At 42.5% G+C, this 24,885-nt stretch overlaps 1 protein-coding gene across 1 annotated transcript in view; it reads right to left on the reverse strand.

Annotated features, from left to right (window-relative positions):
- The window catches only part of LOC149284301 (rod cGMP-specific 3',5'-cyclic phosphodiesterase subunit beta-like), a 35,309-nt gene extending 15,563 nt beyond the window's left edge, over nt 1-19,746 (reverse strand). Inside the window, exons 1-7 of the mRNA XM_089496852.1 lie at nt 19,276-19,746; nt 6,658-6,810; nt 5,652-5,741; nt 4,468-4,608; nt 3,000-3,074; nt 2,305-2,369; nt 1,173-1,239 (exon numbers count right to left, since the gene is read on the reverse strand). Of these exons, the coding sequence (XP_089352978.1) occupies nt 1,173-1,239; nt 2,305-2,369; nt 3,000-3,074; nt 4,468-4,608; nt 5,652-5,741; nt 6,658-6,810; nt 19,276-19,746 (1,062 nt within the window). The remainder of the gene's footprint in view (nt 1-1,172; nt 1,240-2,304; nt 2,370-2,999; nt 3,075-4,467; nt 4,609-5,651; nt 5,742-6,657; nt 6,811-19,275) is intronic.
- Between the last annotated feature and the right edge of the window lie 5,139 nt (nt 19,747-24,885).

A 24,885-nucleotide genomic window follows, 5' to 3' on the forward strand; every position in this document is an offset into this window, starting at 1 on the left:
TTTTTCTGTACTAACTGTTAAGGAACTTTTATGAAAAGTTAAATATTCTGGATTGAATCATATATATATATTTGAAAATATATTCAATCTGCCTGTCCTTATTCTTGTTCCACTTCCTCCATTATATTATATGCATTGTGTTACTCGTTGCAAATAACTATTTTAACAACTACAGTTTGGCCTGTTTTTTTTTTTAGAATCGCATACAGGTTGACCAGAACCTACTGAAACCACAAGGTAATGTAATACAACATATTGTATTACATATGGGGAAATTTTTTTTTTTATAAAAAAATAAATAAATATATATATATATATATATATATATATATATATAGTTTCAAGCACCAGCAGCACCAACTGGTTGAATAATGCCTTGTCCCTGTCTTTCTACTTAGGTGTCCTGCTTTCATTAATGGGGGCCTTGGGGACAGTGACGTATCCTGGGATAGGTTGACTAGGTCCATGCCTAGGGTGGCAGGTCCAGGGTGGGGGCGGCAGTAACGGGGTGAATGATCCAACCCATCAGTGTCCTGCCACACAATGGGCTGGTTCTTCGTTCTCCCCAGTTGGCCTATTTAGGCTTTGGATGCTATACCAGCACAGCCTCCATAGACAACATTAAATGGTGATGTGTGCCTTTAAGATACCGTGTGTCAGAATATGACATCTTATTCCAGTGCTCCATTTCTTAAAGGCACATAGCATCTTTTATTGTACCAGAGATGCCGATCATGGAGGTGGAGGTATTGCCCTAGAACAGCCCCAAAACACCACTGCTTTGGGGATCCCAATTTTAATTTCTTTTTATTTGAATAGTTATTTTCTATTTAATTACATTTATTCTGGATTTATAGTAGCATTCATAACAGTTGTTACAGCTTGTATTTACAAGTTGCAAGTAACTTAGAGTTAAAGAGTAACCAAGATTATATTGTTTTTCAAGTTGCATCAACTTGAAAAACATTTAGTTCAAGTGTGCATGTCAGTTGGCAGTAGTAAACATGTAAAATGGACATTTACTCCTCAACTACACTTACTTTAATTAAGTAAATAGAGGCAACAGTGATGCCCATCAATCTGTGGCCAAAGGTAAATTTACTTGGTAAACCAACACAGGTATCCTCAAGAACAACACTTCTCTATTCTTTTTTTAAAAGCACTTTACTTACAAAGCCACTTTCTGCTACGTAGGTTGGAAGACCACTGACTAAAGCCCAGTGATCTGCAGGTGGATTCCTTGGAAAATACAAGTAAAAGAATTATATTCAAATAATTTACACATTACATTTATTTATAAAGGCACCAGCACCGTATTTAAATTCACCAATTGCATTTGATAGTACACACAGTCAAACACATTCACACACTTACAGATACACACTCACACTAAAACATCTCTCCCACCACCCACAGACCTCTCACAGTTTTACCCCGCAGTCACAGTGTGATCTGCTGCGATATTCCCACTGGGTCATTTAACATTGTGTAACTGCACTTCTGCCACCGTCAGTAGATCAGTCCAAGTGATTTTCTACTGTAGCTACTCAAATTGCCCTTTTGCAGTTTTTGTTAGTATCTTTGGATTTTATAAATCATGCTTCTGTTTCTATTCCGCTTCTGACTTACATATTTTATTTCCAACTGACCTTTATGTTAAGCCACAAAGTTTTATTTTGCTTATTTTATACTTTTATATGTTTGTTACTCAAGGGTACTTTCTTATCTGTGTTTTTGGAGACATGCAACTTATCTGTGGGTTTTTTTTTTACTGAGAACAATTCATCCAAGTCAATGAGCTCCAGGGAGACCCTCTGCATTGGTATTTATTACCCAATCTCTACAAGTGTCTTTTCTATTTGGTGTCTCCACTAATTGCGATTAAAAGCTGTATTTTTGCAGGTTCTAAAACTTTGTTAGAGACTGGACACCATACTGTGTACAATAAATATAAATATGGTATATACATCAGTAGACTAAAACGTCATTATGTTTCAAGTTGTCTTATCTGGGTATTCACTGACAAGGTTTTAGTGGCCAATTATGCCATTCTCAAGCTCATCAACATTCAAGTCAGCACATCTGCAATTTGTCCAGCTCTCGGGAAGCTTATTACAGCTTGTGCCACTGGCCTAACCTCAATGGAAGCTCACCCTGTGAGCCACCATTAAGTTTAGCGCATACTAAATTCGAACGTTAGCAAATAATCCTGCATGTCTTCCTCCACAATAACCTTCTCACATGTGGAAGAGGGTTATGGCACAGTGTGTTATATTCCGCATTGAAAATTATCACGATACTTACGGTATGACTTTAATATCCTCTTTTCCATGTAAGATGTAATCAATGACCTTGTAAAAGACAATTTCCTAAACAAATAAATAGATTATAGGCATTCATATATATATATGTGTATGTGTGTGTATGTCTAGTTGATGTTGTGACAGAAACATATTGTATTTGTTTTTAGCTTTAGCTCTTAAAAAGATGTGAAACATGTCTATTTCACTTAAGCCTAAATATAATAATTACAAGTATGAAACATTCCTGTTTACATTTGTATGATACATCCCTCCATCTCTGCCACTTTCTCGCCTATCATCAAGAGGAAGCCCCATTTACTCTCTTCATCACTCCTAGGCTATACATTAATAGTTCTTTCCACCAATAATACTCATCAATTACCTTTAATCGTCCTCTGCCTCCTGAAAATAAATAAAATAAGCAACACACTCCCCACTGTCTTGCATAACCTTTCTGACATGTTAGATGACGAACCACCTTGGGAGATACTTGCTGTATCTCAGTTGTGGCAGTAAGTTCTTCCGCCGATTCTTCCACAAGCAGAAGCCTTCTACAATCACTTTGCCTAACTCTGTTTTGACTGTTGAGCACTATTTGTAGACTTGTAGCTTATCCAACAAAGTTATAGCTATGTGTAGGCAATATATCTTAAAAATACAAAACAAAAAATTATCATCACTCTTTTTATAACTTACCCTTCCATCTGGAGTCCGAGGTCCAGAATAAGGAGGAACTTCTCCCATTAGAACAGGCCACAGATCAAAAAATTCCTGAGAACAGAATCCACTGTTACTTTACACTTCAATGTCAAAACATGTGCTTTAAATATTCTGGTGTATTGGCTAATAGAATCAAGACAATTTAGTTACACATATATATATTTATATATTTTATTATGCAAAAAAAAACCCTAAACATTGTATGCTTTAAGATTTGTGGATGCTAAAAGTTTTCTTAATAAATATCAAGAAGAGGATCAATGGTAAATGAGGACAAGGACGAGGTAAAAGAGAAAAATAAATAGCACAGGTGAGGTTTTCCTGATTCTGAGACAAAACCATGAGCGTCCAGAGAAGAGGGGACAAGAGGAATGGAAGTTCCCACTGGAACAGGGGAGCAGGGGAAGGAGAAACAGTAGATTGTTTAGAGTAAGTTAACTAGACACAGAAAAAAACACCTGGTAGTCAGGGGAGTACCGCAAAAAAAAATGTGTTTTTTTTTTCATTCTGTACACCTGGTCCTCCACAGGCACAGAGTCCCTGTCTGGACAGAGACACAATCTGCATTCTGCAGACATAAGGTAGTTTTTTTCAAACATGTATTGCAGCTAGGGTTAGTTAATACTCCAGCTGTTGTGACCACATTTCCCATGACCTTCAGCCTGTCAAGTATGTAAAGCATCATGGGAAAGCGAATAAGCACATCTCATGATTCTTAGCCATCAGTTGGTTGGCTGAGTATGAGAAATGTAACAGCACTTTGAGTGCCAAATGTTATCAGGACTGCTGCAAAAAGTTTGCTGTGCATCACAGAGCTACACTACAGAACATTATTTTACTTGACTGATTAAGCAGGCAACATTGCTAGTTGATTGTTATGGGAATAGTAGCTAGTAACCATAAACATTGGGGGCTACACAAACACAAATTTTTGTTGACTGCATTTACAATAATATTCAGCTAGCCATATTGGTAGCTGAACTGTAGTCATAGACTGGGCTTGTGATGGACTACACCAACTTTTTTGTTGTTGACTGCAGATCCTATAAGATACAGTGCGTCACCATAAGAATTGTAGACTGGGGTAGTTGTGGCTAATCTTTACCACCCCTGCTATTGTAAACTAAAATTCTCATGTTGCGCAAGTACATGCTGGTCTGTTAGCTACTACTACCATAGTCATATCATTGGTACTATTAATGGGTAACTAAAATTTACCTCCAACCAGGATACCCCTCTCCTGAGCCAACAATGGTAGGCAATGGAGAGGAGTTAATGAAATGTTGGGTTGGGAGAGGGGAAAAAATCCTGGGGACGCCCATGGACAAGATCAAGAATTAATGAGTCAGGAAAAATTGATTGGCTAAATGGTTCTTATCTGCAACCAAATTCTATGTTTCTATAATACCTAGACAGATTAATTATTGCATCATGTATACTTTACCTTGTCCTTTGTCATATCCAGAAGGCCGACAGAGTACCTATCACAGTTTAAATAGGCCCTGACTGTATAGAAGGCCTTGTGAAACTGTCGTTCAATGTCTGTCAGCTCTTCAAACACTTTGTTTGCTGACCATAGCAGTACCTAGACAACAAATATACAAACATTTAAATTTCATCGTTAACCAGAGAGAGAAAGGATGGTACCATGTTAACCAGGAGAATAGTTAGTAGTCAGGGTACTTTTATAATAAAGAAATCATAAGCGGTGTAAAAATGTAGCAAAAGTGGATTAAAATTATACCTTTAATGGTTAACTGAGAGGTATTCAGTTTCCTAAAAGCTTGCTTCATATACTATCCTCTCAGTCAGTCATTAAAGGTATAATTTACTCCAATTTTGTTACACATTACAGAAGCACCTTAACTATCATTAAACTACCCAAGTTCAAAATTGCATGACACTACTACATTTTAACTTACTGAAAAAGGTTAGGCTCAAAACAAACACAAACCATAAAAATACCGAGATTAATATACCTAACAGAAAAACACTTTCTCAAAAATACAATGTTTTCATTAAGTCACAAGTGTCTGGATCGCTGAAGCAAAAATGAACACCCCTTACAAAACACTGCTGACCCAAGCAGTCTGGAGGATGACAGAACAGCCCAGACAGAATTGGAAGCACAAGGTTGACAAATCGCACATGCACTACCAGGGATGATACAACAGAGTAGTGAGACAGGCATACACTTCACAAGCATTAGGCAGACACAAGTTGGGACAGATGGCAAGTATCATAGTGGGAAACAATCCAGAAGTTGGGAACCATAAACAGAAGGTCAAGTACACAATACCCTGAAGGTGAACAAAAGGTCGCAGTGGGCTTTAAGACACTTCTACCAGGGTAGTGGAATAACCAAGTACCAATGTTCCTGTTTGGTGCTGTTTTAGAGCATCCATCAGCGTTAGTGTGCTAGCGAGTGTGTCTGCGCATAGATTTGTAGTGCTAATACTCTGTATGGTGGTACACGACGATTACAATATTTTTCTATATTCTCTAAATTTACCAGGATACTGAAGTACAGTGATCTTAAACTGTATGTAGGCCACTAGTGGATATTCCGTCGTGGTCCTCAAAATGGTACAATAAATATGACAGGAGAATCAAAGTAAGACATGTTACCTGGCCGCGTCGAGTCTCACAATTATGCAGGTAGTTCAAGTGGTAAATTTTCAAATTTAAGGAGGCAAAATTCAAATACTTCAAAAACACCTGGAATGATTATAAAAACAGTAAGTGCTTTAGAAGGTCGTAAACAACGCCTGGAATGTTTATAAAAACAGTAAGTGCGTTAGAAGGTCGTAAACAATTAACATAACATTTAAAAGCAAACATACATTTTTTTATTATTTCCAAGCAAATTGTTCTATATACCTAAACAGATCCCTACACATTTCTTAAACAGTGTCATGAAAAATAATGTTTTGTACTTAGAGTAATTAAGTTATGTGTTATTTTTGTGACCCTCAAAAGCAGTTGTACCGATTATGCAAAAAAGGTACAATACTTCTTGACATGTGTATTTTGTACCTATATTTTGTTTGTTTAGCACAATTGTGGAACTTAATTGTTATGAGTGCCTGTCCAGTGATGTGCTGAGTACTGTCACCAATATGCAATCTACTTGTATTTATTACTGCATATGTTTCATAACTTTCAATAAAATGATGTCATTTTTTGTTAATTTTACTACGTGGCTTCTCATATATAGAGATAAACTTGGGAAAAAGAATGTTTTTTGTTGTATTTCTCTTATTATAACATTTGAACTATGAATAGCGTTTTCAACTCCAACTATAGGATAAGTTCCTATATTGTCCTGGCCTCCCAGGGAACAAAATGCAACCTAATCCCCAGCACTTACAGCATCAAATAAGAATGTATATTCGTAGTAATTAAGGGTAGTAATTTGTAAGTAATCAGGAGCAAAAAGGATGGTGCCACAGAAACTGAAAAGAATACAATAACGTAAGTAAGGTACATTACCATGATCTGGTAAGGTATACTTCATACGGGCCTGACATGCCTGCAGCTAGTTGATAGTTGTTTTTTTTTAAGTAAAACATAACATTTAAAGAGAAAGCAAAGGTGAAATGATAAGACATTTACATTACAATACAATACTCACATCTTCATCATGTTGAGTGAAATATGGGCCGTTCACTTTATTGACTGCCATTATAACAGCAACTACATCTTTACCATTCATGATAGGTGTAGCAAGGATACTCTTCGTTGCGTATTCTGTAACTTCATCTGCAAATCTGCTATATGCTGGGTTCTGTTTCAGGACAGAAATAATAGTATTTTGAAACATAATCATTCCATTCAAGATGCAAAAGTAAACATATCTACCAGATCGATCATTAAATCAAGGATTAAATACAGTTTTATGCATAGTTATTTTGACTTTCCTAAAATTGCCTTCCATAAAGCTTTCATAATAAAAGCAGGTATGATCATATTATGTCTTAAAGCTCAACATTAGAGTTTTGCTTTTTGGGATAAGCAGTGATGAACGTGATGGGCCCCAAGCAAATTATAATATAGATATCTCCTGAAATGAATATCTATTTTTAATAATATCTAATAATATTAGTCATTATTAGTATTATTATTAAAGGGATTAGCATTTTCTTCTCAGTGACACCACAGGTATTATTATCCACAATGTGCCTAACAGAGGGACCAAGTTTTCCACCGATTAAGTGCTGAGCCCATTGAAGATCACTGAAGACACTATACCCAGTCTAACCTAGGTCAGTGCATTTTGTTGGCTCAATTATGGTTAGTCATCTGGGAATCACATAGCCCAACAATTTAAGTGTCCAAATCGGGACACCTGTGTTGGAGGTATGGCAAGAGGAGCGGAGCAGGAAGGCTGGCACCAGAAGAGAGCATGGTCAGGGCTACCCACTAACACTCAGCTACAGAGCATCAGAAGGTGGAACAGCACAGACGTATATTGCTTTTACAACTCCCGGGGTCAGTCAGGGGAGATCAGAGAAACCCCCCCAACTGGGCCATGCTTCCCAATGTCCAAGAAAGTGGGGCAGCTACCTGGAAAAGCAAGAGAGTACTTTAAAAACTGGGAGGTATGGAACAATACATTGTCTATAAACAGTGTAGTGGATACCATTTCATTTCATGGACTTAAAAAGTGAGACTGTCTAATTTTCCTCCCTAATGTTGATAAATCTACCAAAAGCAAGTAGCATACGTTTGTCCTGCTTGTGCACATAAGCTCTCCAAATGAAAATTATGTCAGCAGCAGCCAATGGAGCATTCAACATAGTGTACAAGGAATTTGCTGCTGTTGCTCTTCCAGGGAGCCCTGGAGACAGCTAGGCAGAAAGGGCGGCATGACATGGCCTGTGATAGGCGAACTAGAGGGCAGAGGGGTCAGCTAGGGGACACTGGTTGTTGCTGGGCAGCCCATCCTCACTGATTGGTGTATGGGCATCTGAGGTGTTTAGGGAACGTTATATAAACAGTACACACAGCATCACAGCATCACAATTTATTGAATTTAGAAGGAAAGTTTCTGATCTTACCTGATGGCAGACCTTGAGTCATTGATTGAGCGGATAAGGTCCCCTGCTTTGGAGAATGGGACATCCTGGCTTCTGGACCGCATGGGTGAGCTTACTGCCGGACCATCTTGTCCTCCTATACCTGAGCTGCAGGCACGGGCACCTCGGGCTCGGCGTTCCAGACCTCCGGTACGGCTGAGTCCAGAAGTTGAATTGCGACCCCGTCGTCACCTTAGGAGCGGTGGACCCGGGGTTCGCGATGTAAGCAGGTCCCGCAAAAGGCATGCTGATCACAGATCTGGAGATGCAGCGCGGAGGGATCATCCTGTTCGTGTCCGGGTTCGTAGGACTTCGGGATCGCAGTCCGAGATTGAGGATGGTGGCGAACTTTCTCCTGCTTTCTCCAGTTTCAGCAACGCGTTTCCGGCATTGATGTTGTACGTTCGTCATCTAGAGACGGAGGTTCCGGATCGACGCAGCAGCTTTCAACGGTCCCGGCTAATCGGCAAGCGGCTGCTGCAGGACGTTTTTCAGGCAGGCGAGGATCGGATCGGCGGGAACGGCGCCACGTCTCGTGCCAAGACGGCGTGGCACTTACAGGCGCAACGAGAGCTCCAGGGATCCTGCAACCCGCGGCATCTTCTCAACCAGCAGGACAGGACGCATCTGCAGGAGGAACGGCTGCTCCACAGGCTGAGAGGCAGCTCGGTGAGTTTCTTGAGGACACTGGTCCTACAGCACCCACACAGCACCACTCTCCACCTTGTCTTAATACTACAAGAAGTGACACAAGGTCTGTGGGTTCAGTTAGGGATACAAGCAGTGCTGTATTGTCTGGCAGTCAGGGTCAGCTGGGATCATTATTGGCTTCAGTCAGGGATCTTTTGGGTCAGTGTGCTGCGTTGGCTGCCCCAGGATCATTATCCCCTTCACCTGTAGCAGTATGGGACACTTCGCTTGGCTCAAGTCGTATTGAGGGTTCATCTGGCACTGTTGCGTCTGTTCCGGCGGTTCCTGCCCCTGAGGCTGCCAGTCCTCAAGTTGCAAAAAACTGAGGTTGTACAACGTAAGGAAGAGGTTAGGTTGTCAGATTCAGCCAGATGTGAGGTTTATGTTTGCCACTTGGGGCCCATCTGAAACAAGAGGTCAGGGAGCGGATCTGGAAGGGTGAATATGTGGAGATCTTTTCCTTGCTTCCTCTTGAGCGATTTAACTTGGATAGGTCAGCGAAATTGGAGGAAAAGAAAGAGGATGAGGAGAAGCGACGTTACCGCCTGATCCCCCGCACTTTCTCAAATTGGTTGCAAGCATTCGCCATACTTGCTAGTGTAATAGGGGAGAAAACCCCTGACTGTTGTTCCTCTTTGTTCTGTTATATGGATAGTATCGGTGAGGCTTACAGGGTCTACGGGGGTCAGGCCTTGATTAGGTATGATGAACAATTTCGGCAGAGGAAAGCTCTTCGCCCTTCTATTCGTTGGGATCATAAAGACATAGCCTTATGGTTAAAAGTCTCTGCCCCCGTAGGGGCCGGGCAGTCCTTTCCAGGGGCTGCCGGTGGAGCAGCAGGAGCTTCATCGGCAGTTAACAGAAAGGGATTTTGCTGTCAGTTTAATGCAGGGTCCTGTAAGTGGGGGGCTTCATGTCGTTTCAAACATGAATGTTCAGGATGCTCCGGTTCCCACCCTTTGTCCCGTTGTGTTAAAAAAGAGAAGGTCAGTAAGACCCAGGGAGCTAGCAGTAAAGGGGAAGACTCCGGTGATGTGGGAAAGGATGCTTCCGTGGCTCAGTCAGTATAAGTTGAGGGATGAGGCTGTGTTAATTGAGTCTTGTTTTAAAGAGGGTTTTCGGATTCCTTTTAAGGACCCTCCTCCTCAGCTTGTTTTGCGAAATTTGAAGTCGGCTCTGGACTTCCCAGGGGTGGTTAAAGACAAATTGTTCAAGGAGGTCAGTCTAGGGCGTGTGGCGGGGCCTTATCCTTCTCCCCCTTTAGATAACCTTCGAGTTTCCCCGCTGGGCGTTGTTCCCAAAAAAGAACCCGGTAAATTTCGGCTTATTCACCACCTTTCTTACCCAAAAGGGGGTTCAGTGAATGATGACATCGATAAGGACCTTTGTCGTGTTACTTACGCGTCTTTTGACGCTGCTTTACGGTGGGTGAGAGAGTGTGGACAAGGGGCTTTATTAGCTAAAACTGATATTGAAGCGGCTTTCCGTTTATTGCCAATACACCCTGACTGTTTTCATTTATTAGGATTGTAATGGGTTGCTTAGTTAGGGTTATAGATACCCTATGAATCTTTCGTCTGTCCCTCCAGGATAGTCTCCAGCCTCAAAAGGCTAATAGATGGATCTTTGTCTTAGATCACAAAAGTAGTCACGACCACCATGATTGTGAAGAACAAATGGAACATTGTATTGTAAAACATAGCCTTATATATCCACATAATTGAATTAACATTAATAAACAGGTACATGTAGACGATCCAACCTTTAATCCCCTTTGGCTACTGAATAGCCTCCTGGCAGTAATCCTGTTAATGGGATTTGTTAACACAATGGAGTTCCTGCTTGAGCCATGTTTGTTATGCAGCCAGGCCGGAGCCATCTCTGTCTACCTTGGGGCCCTGTATGACAGGTCATTCTGTCACAAGGATGTTTTTGGGAGGGTAGTTATTTTGTTGACAAGTGCCTCCCCATGGGTTTTTCTATTTCTTGTCATTATTTTGAAATGTTTAGTTCTTTTTTAGAGTGGGTGGTGCGTGTTGAAGCGGGAGTCTCATCAGTTATACATTATTTAGACGATTTCCTGTGTGTTGGTCCACCTGACTCTAATGTTTGCGGGATGTTATTAGCTACGGTACAGCATGTGTTTGGCCGTTTTGGTGCTCCTCTGGCTCCAGACAAAACGGAGGGCCCATGCACAAGGTTAAATTTTTTAGGGATTGAGATTGACTCTCTTGCAATGACTTTTCAGCTCCCGGCTGCGAAGGTGCAGGATTTAAGGGCCTGGGTGAGTTTGTTTAGGGGTGTTAAGAAAGTTACTTTACGGCAAATGCAGTCCTTAATAGGCAAGCTGAATTTTGCCTGCCGTATCATCCCAATGGGGCGTATATTTTGTAGACGTTTGGGGATGGCTACGGCTGGAGTTCAGGCACCTCACCACTTTATTCGTTTGACAGGGGAGCTAAAAGGTGATTTGCTTGTTTGGGACACATTTTTGCAGGAGTTCAACGGGCAATCAGTTTGGATGGAGGGCTCCATTTTTAACGATGAAATTGAGCTTTTCACGGATGCAGCCGGTGCAATGGGGTACGGCGCTTATTTTCAAGGACAATGGAGCGCCGAGGTTTGGCCGAGGGTTTGGGAATTAAGTGATATTTGTAGGAATCTTGTCTTTTTAGAGTTATTCCCTATAGTGTTATCCTTGGAATTATGGGGTAATAGTCTCAGGAATAAAAGGGTAAAATTTCGTTGTGACAATGCCGGGGTAGTTGCAGCTATCACCAATCTGTCCTCTTCCTCCCCTCCTGTTATTAAGTTACTGCAGCATTTAGTACTCCGGTGTTTGCAGTTGAATGTCTGCATTCGGGCTGTGCATATTGCAGGTGTGTGCAATGAGGTCGCTGATGTGCTTTCACGACAGCAGTGGGCCCGTTTTAGGCAATTGGCACCAGATGCGAGTCCCAAAGGTTTGGACTGTCCTCTTTGGTTATGGTCTTTTGGGACACATGTATAGTTACTTTAGTCTTTCCTTGCTTCGAGTATTGTATTGTTTTCACATTTTGCTGTTCATATTTTTTGCAGCCTGTAGGGTTTGGATCGCGGGACATTCCTACGTGCACTGGGCAGCAAAGCGGGCGGCGGTTAGAGCCAATGGTGGTCAACTCGGTTTTGCGGAGCACACTGCAGATATCCGTTGGTTGGGTTTTCGCGGATCGCGTTGGGCAGATGTGCTGATTGAGGTCCTGGCCCGGGCTTCAGCAGAGAATCCACCTAATGTGTTATTATTTCATTCGGGAGGTAATGACCTTTGCCACAGACCAATTAGGGTACTTATGCGGGATATCAAATGTGACTTGCTTCGTTTATGGGATCGTTTTCCTTCGCTTATTGTGGGCTGGTCTAATGTTGTCCCTCGCCTTTTTTGGCGTGGAGCTCGTTCCATGCAAGGTGTTGGCAGGGCTAGGGTTAAGCTGAATAAGGCGATAGGCAGTTTTGTCTGCCGTTTGGGAGGCTTTGTGGTATCACACCCGGAGTTAGAAGTTGATAACAGTAAGCTGTTCCGGGGGGACTTGGTGCACTTAAACGATATTGGGATTGATATCTGGCTGCTTAATGTTAGATTTGGCATCGAAAAGGCGGTGGCTGCGTGGGGTAGCCAGCGCGTTCAAGGTGTCAAACGCGCAGGCTGTGGTGGAGGCAGTCAGCATGAAGAACAAAGAAAGTAACAGAAAATTGGAGGTGCCGCACGACAAAAGGCGGCAGTTTTGGATGTGTGTTTTGTTTAAACGTTCCCTAATGGGCTGGGTCCCTGGGGAATTGTAGTTAGCCGATCCCCTTGCTATTGGAGACTTTACAGCTTGGGGGTAATTGTCGGCATTGGGTATTAAGTTGTTTATGTTTAAGGGGTGCTGTTCTTTTCGTATATTGTTTTTATCTTTGTTATTTGTGTGTCACAGTCTGTCTAAATGAATAAAGTGCTGTGGTCTTTTCACATTCCAAAGATTAATGTCTTTGCGTGTTTATTGGGTATGTTATCAGTAGCCATATTCACAGTGCCTATGTCAAGGGAGCCCTGGAGACAGCTAGGCAGAAAGGGCGGCATGACATGGCCTGTGATAGGCGAATGAGAGGGCAGAGGGGTCAGCTAGGGGACACTGGTTGTTGCTGGGCAGCCCATCCTCACTGATTGGTGTATGGGCATCTGAGGTGTTTAGGGAACGTTATATAAACAGTACACACAGCATCACAATTTATTGAATTTAGAAGGAAAGTTTCCCTCCCTCCCCATGTTTGTGTCTGTTCTGTGTTTCGGTGTTTTCGTTGTTTTGTATTTTATCAGGTGGTGTTCAGTATCTTCCTGCACGGGTTTCGAGCCAGGTGGAGGCAGTCAGCATTAAGAACAAAGAAAGTAACATAAAATTGGAGGTGCCGCACGACAAAAGGCGGAAGTTTTGGATGTGTGTTTTGTTTAAACGTTCCCTAATGGGCTGGGTCCCTGGGGAATTTTAGTTAGCCGATCCACTTGCTATTGGAGACTTTACGGCTTGGGGGTAATTGTCGGCATGGGTATTAAGTTGTTTATGTTTAAGGGGTACCGTTCTTTTCGTATATTGTTTATGTCCGGGACTGGCAGGGGTTAAATTTTAGACATTTGAATGGCACTCTGCCAGAGTATAATTGTGTGCCAGTCCCGGTTTTATCTTTGTTATTTGTGTGTCACAGTCTGTCTAAATGAATAAAGTGCTGTGGCCTTTTCACATTCCAAAGATTAATGTCTTTGCGTGTTTATTGGGTATGTTATCAGTAGCCATATTCACAGTGCCTATGTCATGCTCTTGACAGGAGCAACCAACGAAGGAGGAATATGGTTATGACATATACCTAATAAATATTATATGTATACATTAGAAATATGTATGTAAAACCATAAAACACCCTATCTGCAACAGTAAACTTTTCTAAACCTTTGAGCATGTTAGTTGTACCTTCTTCAGTTGGATTACTAACCATAAGTGTTAAGCACTAATCACATGAGGTTGAACATAGCAGGTTTATATTATTGTGGATGAGCTTTTGAGAGGCTTATCATATTGCACTAGGTTCACGTGTTCATGTGTAAGTAGGATGAATGCATGAGGAGAGATATGCCAAACTTACTGTGTCAGGAACTCCCAATCCTGAGCAAAAAGGGTTTTGTGTAAACAATCATACGCATTCAGTACTTATAACAGAAAATAAGCAGCTTGAGGGACACCAGCTTTGGATTTCAATTACCATACACACGTAACTGAAAATACGCATAGCACTTAAAGGTCAATAGCTAATAAATCACAGGTGTGTGGATGCCTGCTAAAAGCTAACACTAGTCACCCTGCCCATCAGGTATTTGCTTGGTGTGCCCGACTGCCAGTCTGGGCCTGCACATAAACTTCAACAAGGATAAACAGGGCCATACTTCCCATAAGGCACATCAAGCAAGCATTGAGATACAAATGGGCCCTTCCACACACGACCAGCACATAATTTCAGGCATGGTTACATATAGACCCTTGTGAATATATTGATTTCAGTAACAAAAACAAGCAGGGCAACTTCTAGACCAAATGGCACCCCAGACAAGAATACTATGATAATGCCCACCCCTGTTTTTTTAATATTTCCGGTCAGGAACACATTTTTAAGTAAACTTCAAGAGACAATAAATGTATTCTGTCCTATTCACTCACATGTAATGTTCTCTAAATCATCACCCCTCCACCATTGTGCTTGGCAGTTAGTATGAGATGTTTGTGTTGATATGCTGTGTTTGTTTTTTGCCAAACACAGCGCTGTGCATTATGGCCAAACATCTCTACTTTGCTCTTGTCTGTCCGAAGGACATTGTTCCAGAAATCTTGTGATTTGTTCAGATGCCACTTTGCAAACTTAAGCCTTGCTGCCATGTTCGTTTTAGAGAGAAAAGGCCTTCTCCGGTCAACCATTCCAAACAAACCATACTTGTCTAGTCCATACTAATTGTACTGCCATGAACATTAACATTTAACATGCTAACTGAGGCCTGTAGAGTCTGAGATGTAACTCCTGGGGTTTTTGCAATTTCTCTGAAAGAATGATGGACTTGTTTGAAAATGGCCTACTAACCCCTCCCAGATTCATGGGCGGCAACAATTGCTTCTCTAACATCATTGCTGATGTCTTTCTTCCCTGGCATTGTGTTAACCAGTAGCATACCGGGGGCATGGGGGCATTCCGTAGGGGCGTGCCACCAGGCCGGCATCAGCTGTGCACCCCTCCAGAGACTATAATGTCCACTGCTGGAGAGGCAGGCTCGGTTGGCTAGATCAAGGACCTCTAAGCTACTTAAAATCAATCAAGCAGGAGGTGCCGACTTGCGATGCATGTCGGCAACTGATGTTGTGCTTTGGGATTTGATGCCATATCCCGGCCCACTGAAGCCACGCACACTGCACCGGAAGGAGACAGAAGAGCCTAGATGAAGTACGAAGAGGAGGAGATGGAAGAGGAAATGGATCTGTAGCTGGAAAAGTGACAGAGGAAAGAAAGGGAGACATTCAGGGGGACAACAATCCACTGTTAATGCTAAGCTGAGTATATAGTGATAGGTGTTATGCTGTGCTGTTTTCAATGTCTGGCGCAGTATATAATGATAGCAGTTATGCTGTACCAGCATCAATGTCTACTCAGTATATATTTTTAAGTTAATATTTTATTTTTTCAGATTTCTAGTTTTTTCCAGTTGGCATACAGTTTACAAATTTGTGCTATAAATTTTTCTGGTGATATTACATACCAGATGCCTCATGTACCAAATACTCTAGGCACGCCCCTGGTGTTAACACACACCTGAATGCTCTAGAGCAGATGATTGTTATGTCCTGATATGTAAAACTATAGAATTTAAAGATGGTGTACTTTCTTTTTCACACAATTGTATATCTACTGCTCTCATTATCCAGTCAAAAATGTAAATTAAATTAGTTTGACAAGATCCCTCTGCTGTAAATTTGTGTTGTTTCTGATCTTACAAACCATTTCTAAATATTTATAAAATTCTTTCCTTTAACATTGTTTCCATTCATTTCCCACCTACTGACCTGAAAGTGTATTTTCTATTTTTTTTCTTAATGAAGATTTTCCATGATTATGGAATTTAACCCCTTCCTATGTGTGCCTACCCTGGATCATATTATATCCTGTGACCTACATCGGCTAGGTATGCAGTTTTCATGTATATACAACCACATACATTGGATACTCTAAAAAGTAAATAAAAAGGATGCAAAACACTCCAAACATTTTGTACCCCTCCGAGTTTAAGAAAACGGTGTTGCATACCCACTCAATATGGGTTGGTGTGCAGCAGGTAATATGATTCAATACAATAGTTAAGTGTGTTAGGGGATTGCTTAGAAATATATCCTGAAATTTTGTTTTCCTAGTTTTAATATTTTATTCAAACCAAAGCTACTAGTCCTAAAAATCTATACACTATATGACTAAAGGTATGTGGACACCTGACATCACACCTATATGAGATTGTTGGATGTCCAAGTCCAAAACCATTAAAATTAATATGGAGTTGCCCCCCTTTAAAATTATAACAGCTTCCACAAGACTCTGGAGTGTGTCTTGGGGAATTTTTCCCTATTCATCCAGTACAGCATTTGTGAGGTCAGGCACTGATGTTGGACAACAAGGCCAGGCTCACACCCAATGTTCCAATTCATCCCAAAGGTGTTCATTGGGGTTGAGGTCAGGGATCTATGCAGGCCACTCGAGTTCCTCCACACCAAACTCATCAAACCATGTGAACCTTGATTTATGCACAGGGGTGCAATAATGCTAAAATAGGAAAGGGCCTTCCAGAAACAGGTGCCACAAAGTTGGAAAGTGTATAATTGTCTAAAATATCTTCCTCTTTACCAAGGAGCATAAACCAAACACTGAAAAAACAGCCCCAAACCTTTATACCTCCCCCACCAAACTTTTCAGTAGGTAGTATGCATTTTAGTAACTAAAGTTCTCCTGGCATCTTCCAAATCCAGATTTGTCCATCACTCCAAAAAACAGGTTCCCACTGCTCCTGTCAGGATCCATTCTCTGCTGCCTGAACCATGGCTGAATTGTACTTCAGGTTAATACATCTGCTACCACTAGTGGCCACCCTCCACCCTCTGGAGTGATCTGAACCTGATTATCAGGTACAGCTGCGCCTTATGAATTGAGTAAAGCCCTGCCTTTAAAAGACCTGCCCTGCCCTTCAGTCAGGGCCTTGGCATTGATGTTAAAGGACTGCCTTTGCTCTGAGCCGCTACCTGTACCTGAGCTTGCTCCTTTGCCTGAACCTGAACCCGTGCCCGTGCCTGAGCCTGAACCCGTGCCTGAGCCTGAACCCGTGCCTGAGCCCGTTCCTGTACCCGTGCCTGAGCCGGTACTCGTGCATGATCCAGTACCCGAGCGTAAGTCCGTACCCGTGCATGAACCTGTACACGTGCCTGGCCCGGTAGTACTCCGTTCCCGTCCGCCCTGCCAGTGGGCCTCCGTTCCCGTCCGCCCTGCCAGTGGGCCTCCGTTCCCGTCCGCCCTGCCAGTGGGCCTCCGTTCCCGTCCGCCCTGCCAGTGGGCCTCCCCTGCACCTGTACCTGTGCCTGAACCTGCCTGTGGGCTTACCTGCCAGTGGGCCCGCACCTGAGCCTGTACCTGTGCCTGAACCTGCCTGTGGGCTTACCTGCCAGTGGGCCCGCACCCGAGCCTATACTTGTGCCTGAACCTGCCTGTGGGCTTACCTGCCAGTGGGCCTGCACCCGAGCCTGTGCCTGCACCTGCACCTGCACCTGCACCCGAACCTGTGCCTGCACCTGCACCCGAACCTGTGCCTGCACCTGCACCCGAACCTGTGCCTGCGCCTGCACCCGAACCGGTGCCTGCGCCTGCACCCGAGCCGGTACCTGCCTCGGCTCCCGTCTCTCTGCCTCAACTCCCGAGCCTGCACCTGCCTCAGCTCCCGTCTCTCTGCCTCAACTCCCGAGCCGGTACCTGCCTCAGCTCCCGTCTCTCTGCCTCAGCTCCCGAGCCTGTACCTGCCTCAGCTCCTGTCTCTCGTCCTATCCAGTCCTGCTACTCTGTCTGTACCTATCTCAGTGTCACCATGCATAAAGGAGTACAGACAGAGTTCCCCATATCCCCTGCACATGGACTCCTACCCGACCTGTTTGCCCTGGTCCTGACAGCTCCAGATTCCAGGGGTGATGTACTTTATACCATTACAGCCAACACTTGGCATTCCATATAGTAATCTTTGGCTTGTTATAGTAAACCTTCTATGGACCATGGAAACCCATTTCGTGAAGCTTCTCACACACAGTGCTTGAATAATGCAGCTCTCAACAGCCCCACTCTGAGTCTGTGTGGTCTACTGCTTTGTGGCTGAGCTGTTGTTACTTCCAGACGCTTCCACTTCACAATAAAAGCACTTACAGTGGACTGGGGCACATTTAGCAGGGCAGAAATTTCAGGAACAGATCTTTTTCCACACTAACACATTTATTGTCACTGAGCTCTTTAGTATGACCCATTCTACTGCCAATGTTTGGAGATGGCTGCCTATGTGCTTGAAACACTCATAGACCTGTTAGTAATGGGTGTGGATTAAACACCTAGATGTAGGAGGGATATTCACATACTTTTGGTCATATAGTATATTATTTTTGTGGGTGTATATAAAAATATATATAAATAAAATAAAAATTGCTCTGATCCTGTAGGTGAACAATAGCCCTGGTCTTAAAGCGGTTAGAACACACACACATCATTATTTTTATTATTATTATTGCTTTATATAGCACCATCTTATTCCCCAACACTTTACAATGACTTCATACATAGTGCCCTTTATGTACAAACAGATGTCCATTAGTAATTTTATTAAAACGATATATTTAGAAACATCGGAGAATTAAATCTTTTAGAGAACACAAGGTACATGTATCACCAATTTATTTTGAAAAATATAAACCTTAATATTATTTAGGCCATATAGTTATCACATTTAAAAAAAAATACTTCTGATTAACATTTGTGCAATTACATTTTTTGTGTTATCTGTGTTGTTACAGTTGGAGTTTACAGGACAGATTTGTTTTCAACTCCCCAACTCAATGCATTGTGAAGGGCCAGCCCTGACAAGTTTCTTCTGCAAGAAGGGCATTATGAATAGTTCAGTCATTGAGTGTACATTTAGGATGTATCCATGATCTAACTGTGCTTTATCTAGGTTTAACTAACTAACAAGCTCTTTTTGTAGGAGATGCCTACTAGGCTTGGTTCTTCAATGGACAGGAAATTTAATAAACCCTTCAAATTTTTTTATTGCGGTCCTGTGGCAACTGTTTTGGATTACCAGACACAAATTTATCTTGAATCCAGCCTATTTATTCAATAGGAGAATAAGTAAATCCTGTACATACCTCATTAACATCCTTGATATTAATTGTTTTCTTGGTGTGAGCAACATGTCCTACCACGCCAATATCCAAAGGAAAGACAATTTCGCTGTCAGGTGGAACAAGGCATTCTTCCAGTTTACTGTTTTTGTGGACATTAAAAAGTCTTGTGGCCAACTCGGGAGTGCCGTTTCTTTGTCTGTACATAAAGAGACTGCAACGATCGGCGTGAATAAGAAAGCTTATTCTCCTTAAAGTCTTGAATACGACTTTCTCCATGTTTATACTTTCTTGCATGTCTTTAATGAGTTCGAAGAGAATCTCACTCTCTTCTACCTGGATGAGTTCCTGGAACGTTGCAAAATCAACAGCAACATCTTTACGACCAAATGCACTGGCTATAGTTTCCGGCGTAAGCTTCTTTTTAAAGTATCTTTCTGTAAAAGCAGGATTATTTTTCAAAAACTCTGCAACATCCTCTTTTTTAAGACTCATTGTGAGGGCTTCGGTTAAAACTGAAATGTCAACAAGATGCTGTCTTCTGTGTAGCAGTGTAAGATAAATTGCTTTACAGACCGATGCCCTGGAAGTATCATGAATCTGAGTCAACTGTGTATTAATCCCTGTGTTATCTGCAAAGCAAATTCTTAATAATGCTGAAGGTGAATCCTTAGAGGACATATCTGCTCAAGTAAAACTGATCAGGTGACTCATGATAAACATTTACACGACTAGCTGTCACCACCTTTAACAATATGGATAAAACACATTTTTAGTATCTATTCAATTTGAGTTCAGCTTTAATTGTTCCGTTTGCTTAAAAGTATTTAATGAGGTATTTCTCTATGTTCACATGAATTTGTCCAACACTGGTTCACTATGCATCTTAAAACAAGCTACTTATGTTTTAATTAAGCAGACACTCGTTTGGTATTAACACCAGCTAATGTGGAAATCTTATTATTGCCATACAGTATCCTGTATTTGCTTTTTTTTTGCATTGCACTATAACAAATGTATCCTAGATTTTCACCCACAACAGTCTACTAAACAACTGAATGGAAATTGTAATAATAACAATGAAAGCGTTTCTTAATAATCTAAAGCTAAAGTATTTAGCATCATTATTTGTTCTGCAAGTGTCTATCTATTAAATTAAGTAAAATGATTACGTCAAGATTACATAACTGTAATTAATTAGGAAACATTAGACAGTGGTTAAAATAAACACAAACGGACAAAAAATAATAAAAATTATCCACCTTACCGCACCACGATTTTTAGCCTTATTTTCATACATACTATATGGAGTTCTGTTAACAAAAGGAATTGGAAATAGACTGAATGCTACAGAAACGTTTTATGGGAAAGTATCCCCTATTAAGCTAATACTAGATACATTATACCTTTTTGATGAAAATTCATAATAGGAAGCTGTTACTAAATGTCTCGTCAAGACAATAGAATTCTTCCTACATGGCCAGATAACATCATATGCTGACTTAGTTACCAGAATGGGTTTAAGTCTTTTGAGCAAAGAAAATTAGAACTTTCTGTAAGATACAAAACTATTATTCCTATTGTCTCACTCAATCTATTTTAGGCATTCTCGCTCGTGCTCTTCCCCATCAAAAACCTTTAATAGTGGATAAAAGCCACCTTCAACAGATATCATAGTTGGGTCTGATACCTGATGTACTGTAAAGTACTGGCCTATATTTTATATATGTTTGATCAACATGGCAATTTGTAACAGTGGAGGGGGTGGAAAAAGGGGGAAGGAAACATTTCCTCAATGAGAGAATGAGGAAATTAGAAAACATGTTTTGATGAAACAAAACTTTTTTTATTTCCACATGCAGAATTTTCTCGCTAGTGAGATATCTGTCAAGGTTTGAAACTGCCCAAGACTTGTCCCTGTTTCCAGTATTTGGCTAGCCATATCTAGCAGCAAAGCAGATTCTTTGTTTACATTTGTTAATTTGGGGAAGCCCAGGACTGACATTTAGACAAGTACCTCTTAAATAATATAGATCGATAGAACACCTTCACAAGTCCCAATATGTCCCAATTCCTAAAGAAGACTTAAAATTATATTTTTAAAAAAAATGGAACACATTACGTAACATTTTCCATTGTTCCTTATGCTACTGATTCACTAGTTCTGACTCCCAAATTAACATATACTTATGTTTGTGGTTAGCCTTGACAGTATTTAGCAGCCACTAAAATACACTTTGGCTGCTTTATTAGGTACACCAAGCTAGTGCTATGGCCTTTTTCTGATGTAGTCCATCCATGTTCATGTTACTCGATGCCCTTCTTTAGTATGAGTATTTGAGGACTTTTTGTCAGGTTGAACAAGGTTGAACAAGCCTATTCATTTTCACGCGACCTCTCTGTGACGAGGTATATGCACCCACAACTGAATTTGTTTGTTTATTACACCATTCTAAGACCTAGAAACTCTTCATGAGGTGCTGGAAACACTGCATCACAATCATACCACAGTCAAAGTCATGTAGCTCAACTGTCTTTATTCTCCTAATGTTTGGTCGAAATATAACTAAATTTATTAGCCATGTCTGCATGCTTTATACAGTCGTATGATAAAGAAAGTAGACCCTTTTGAATGCTATGGTTTTACATATCAGGACAGAATAACAACCATCTGTTCTGTAGCAGGTCTACAAATTAGGTATATACAGCCTCCAATGAACAACAACATATGACATATTACATTGTGTCATGATTTATTCAACTCCACTGTAATGCACAGTAGGTAGTGTCTGTATCTGCACAGCCCACTAGCATGCATGAATGTCCTTAGAGGGAGTCTGTAAGGGTCCCGGGGTTCGGCACCTACCGGGACGCCCGCCCGTCCAATCAGGAAGGTCCCGTGCCGTTCGCGGCGCTTCCTCCTCGTCCATTCGCGGCACGCCAGCTACTAGACGCGCACGCGTCACAACAAAACTTTATGCGTAGGCGTGGCGTTATCGATTATTAAATGAGGGTTTTTTCAGAGCAAACGCTCTGAAAAATACCCCTCATTATATAATCCGTTTAGTCTGACTCACAGCAGCAGCTCCTACTTACCAGTCCCTCCCTGTAATCACTGTGACAACTGGCCCTGCCCCTTCCTTCTCCCAGAAGGCCAGAACCACATGGCTGTGACACTCATCTAACTGTAAGTATAAAATTAATATTTGGGCTACTGAAAGTTAGGGGAGGTGGGAGTTAATTTAGGGGCTGTTATGGTTAATGGGGTGTTTAGGGTCATTTAGGGGCAGTTATGGTTAATGGGGTGTTTAGGGTTAATTTAGGGACAGTTATGGTTAATAGGGTGTTTAGGGTTAATTTAGGGGCAGCTATGGTTAATAGGGTGTTTAGGGTTAATTTAGGGGCAGCTATGGTTAATGGTGTGTTTAGGGTTAATTTAGGAGCAGCTGTGGTTAATGGGGTGTTTGGGGTTAATTTGAGGCAGTTTTGGTTAATGGTATGTTTAGGGTTAATTTAGGGGCTGTTGTGGTTCATGGGGTCTTTAGGGTTAATTTAGGGGATGCTGTGGTTGATGGGGTCTTTAGGGTTAATTTAGGGGCAGTTATGGTTAATGGGGTGTTAGAGATAAAGGGGGGCAAACTAAGGGGAATCTAAATCCTGGGGGCAGTGAAGATTAACCCAGTACTTAATTATAAAAGTATGGTCTGTGACTCTATGAGGGGACTATGAGATATCTGGGGGGTATAAGGCATATCTGGGGAGGACGGAGTGACATATCTGGGGGTATAAGGCATATAGGGTATATAAGGCATATGTGGGGAGGGCAGTGTGGCATGTCTGGGGAGGACAGAGTGGTGTATCAGGGTGTATAAGGCAGATCTGGGGCCACAGTGGCATATCTGGGGGTAGAGTGGAGTGGCATATGTGGGGAGGGCAGTGTGGCATGTCTGAGGAGGATGGAGTGGTGTATCAGGGTGTATAAGGCAGATCTGGGGCCACAGTGGCATATCTGGGGGTAGAGTGGAGTGGCTTATCTGGGGGTAGAGTGGAGTGGCTTATCTGGGGGTAGAGTGGAGTGGCATATGTGGGGAGGGCAGTGTGGCATGTCTGGGAGGCAGTGTGGCATGTCTGGGGAGGATGGAGTGGTATGTCTGGGGAGGATGGAGTGGTGTATCGGGGTATGAGGTGTATCAGGCACAGTGGCATATGTGGGGGTAGAGTGGAGTGGCATATGTGGGAGGCAGCGTGGAGTGACATATGTGGGAGGCAGAGTGGAGTGACATATGTGGGAGGCAGCGTGGAGTGGCATATGTGGGAGGCAGCGTGGAGTGGCATATGTGGGAGGCAGCGTGGAGTGGCATATGTGGAAGGCAGCGTGGAGTGGCATATGTGGGAGGCAGAGTGGCATATGTGGGAGGCAGCATGGAGTGGCATATGTGGGAGGCAGCGTGGAGTGGCGTATGTGGGAGGCAGAGTGGCATATGTGGGAGGCAGAGTGGCATATGTGGGAGGCAGAGTGGCATATGTGGAAGGCAGAGTGGCATATGTGGGAGGCAGCGTGGCATATGTGGGAGGCAGCGTGGAGTGGCATATGTGGGAGGCAGCGTGGAGTGGCATATGTGGGAGGCAGCGTGGAGTGGCATATGTGGGAGGCAGCGTGGAGTGGCATATGTGGAAGGCAGAGTGGCATATGTGGGAGGCAGCATGGAGTGGCATATGTGGGAGGCAGCGTGGAGTGGCGTATGTGGGAGGCAGAGTGGCGTATGTGGGAGGCAGAGTGGCATATGTGGGAGGCAGAGTGGCATATGTGGGAGGCAGAGTGGCATATGTGGGAGGCAGCGTGGAGTGGCATATGTGGGAGGCAGCGTGGAGTGGCATATGTGGGAGGCAGCGTGGAGTGGCATATGTGGGAGGCAGAGTGGAGTGACATATGTGGGAGGCAGAGTGGAGTGACATATGTGGGAGGCAGAGTGGAGTGACATACGTGGGAGGCAGCGTGGAGTGGCATATGTGGGAGGCAGCGTGGAGTGGCATATGTGGGAGGCAGAGTGGAGTGGTATATGTGGGGGGCAGCGTGGAGTGGCATATGTGGGAGGCAGCGTGGCATGTCTGGGAGGCAGCGTGGCATGTCTGGGAGGCAGCGTGGCAAGCCTGGGCTCAAACGTGCATAAATTGGGGGGGGGCTGGTTGCGAAATAAAGGCAAGAAATGCATTTTATCAAAGTTTTTTTATTATGCTGTTTGTATTTAATATAATTTGTTTATTACATTATTTTAAATAAATGAAAAATGTAAATTTTTTTTATCCGATTAATCGAAAAAATAATCGGCCAACTAATCGATTATGAAAATAATCGTTAGTTGCAGCCCTACTGAGCACTGAGACTCATTCAGTGCTCAGTTATTGTGCTGTGCAGTTCGTGAGTTTCTCGCCCTTCGTTCCTGAGTTTTCCCTTTGTGTACCAGACCCGGCTTGTAGTAGATTGACCCTTTGTGCACCAGACCCGGCTTGTATGAGATTGACCCTTTGTGTACCAGACCCGGCTTTGTATGAGATTGACCCATTGTGTACCAGACCCGGCTTGTATGAGATTGACCCTTGTGTACCAGACCCGGCTCGTTCAAGATTAACCCC

This window comes from Sceloporus occidentalis, unplaced genomic scaffold (assembly GCF_023333645.1).
Source record: "Sceloporus occidentalis isolate IW3139 unplaced genomic scaffold, rSceOcc1.0.p SCAF_95, whole genome shotgun sequence".
Lineage (NCBI taxonomy): Eukaryota > Metazoa > Chordata > Lepidosauria > Squamata > Phrynosomatidae > Sceloporus > Sceloporus occidentalis.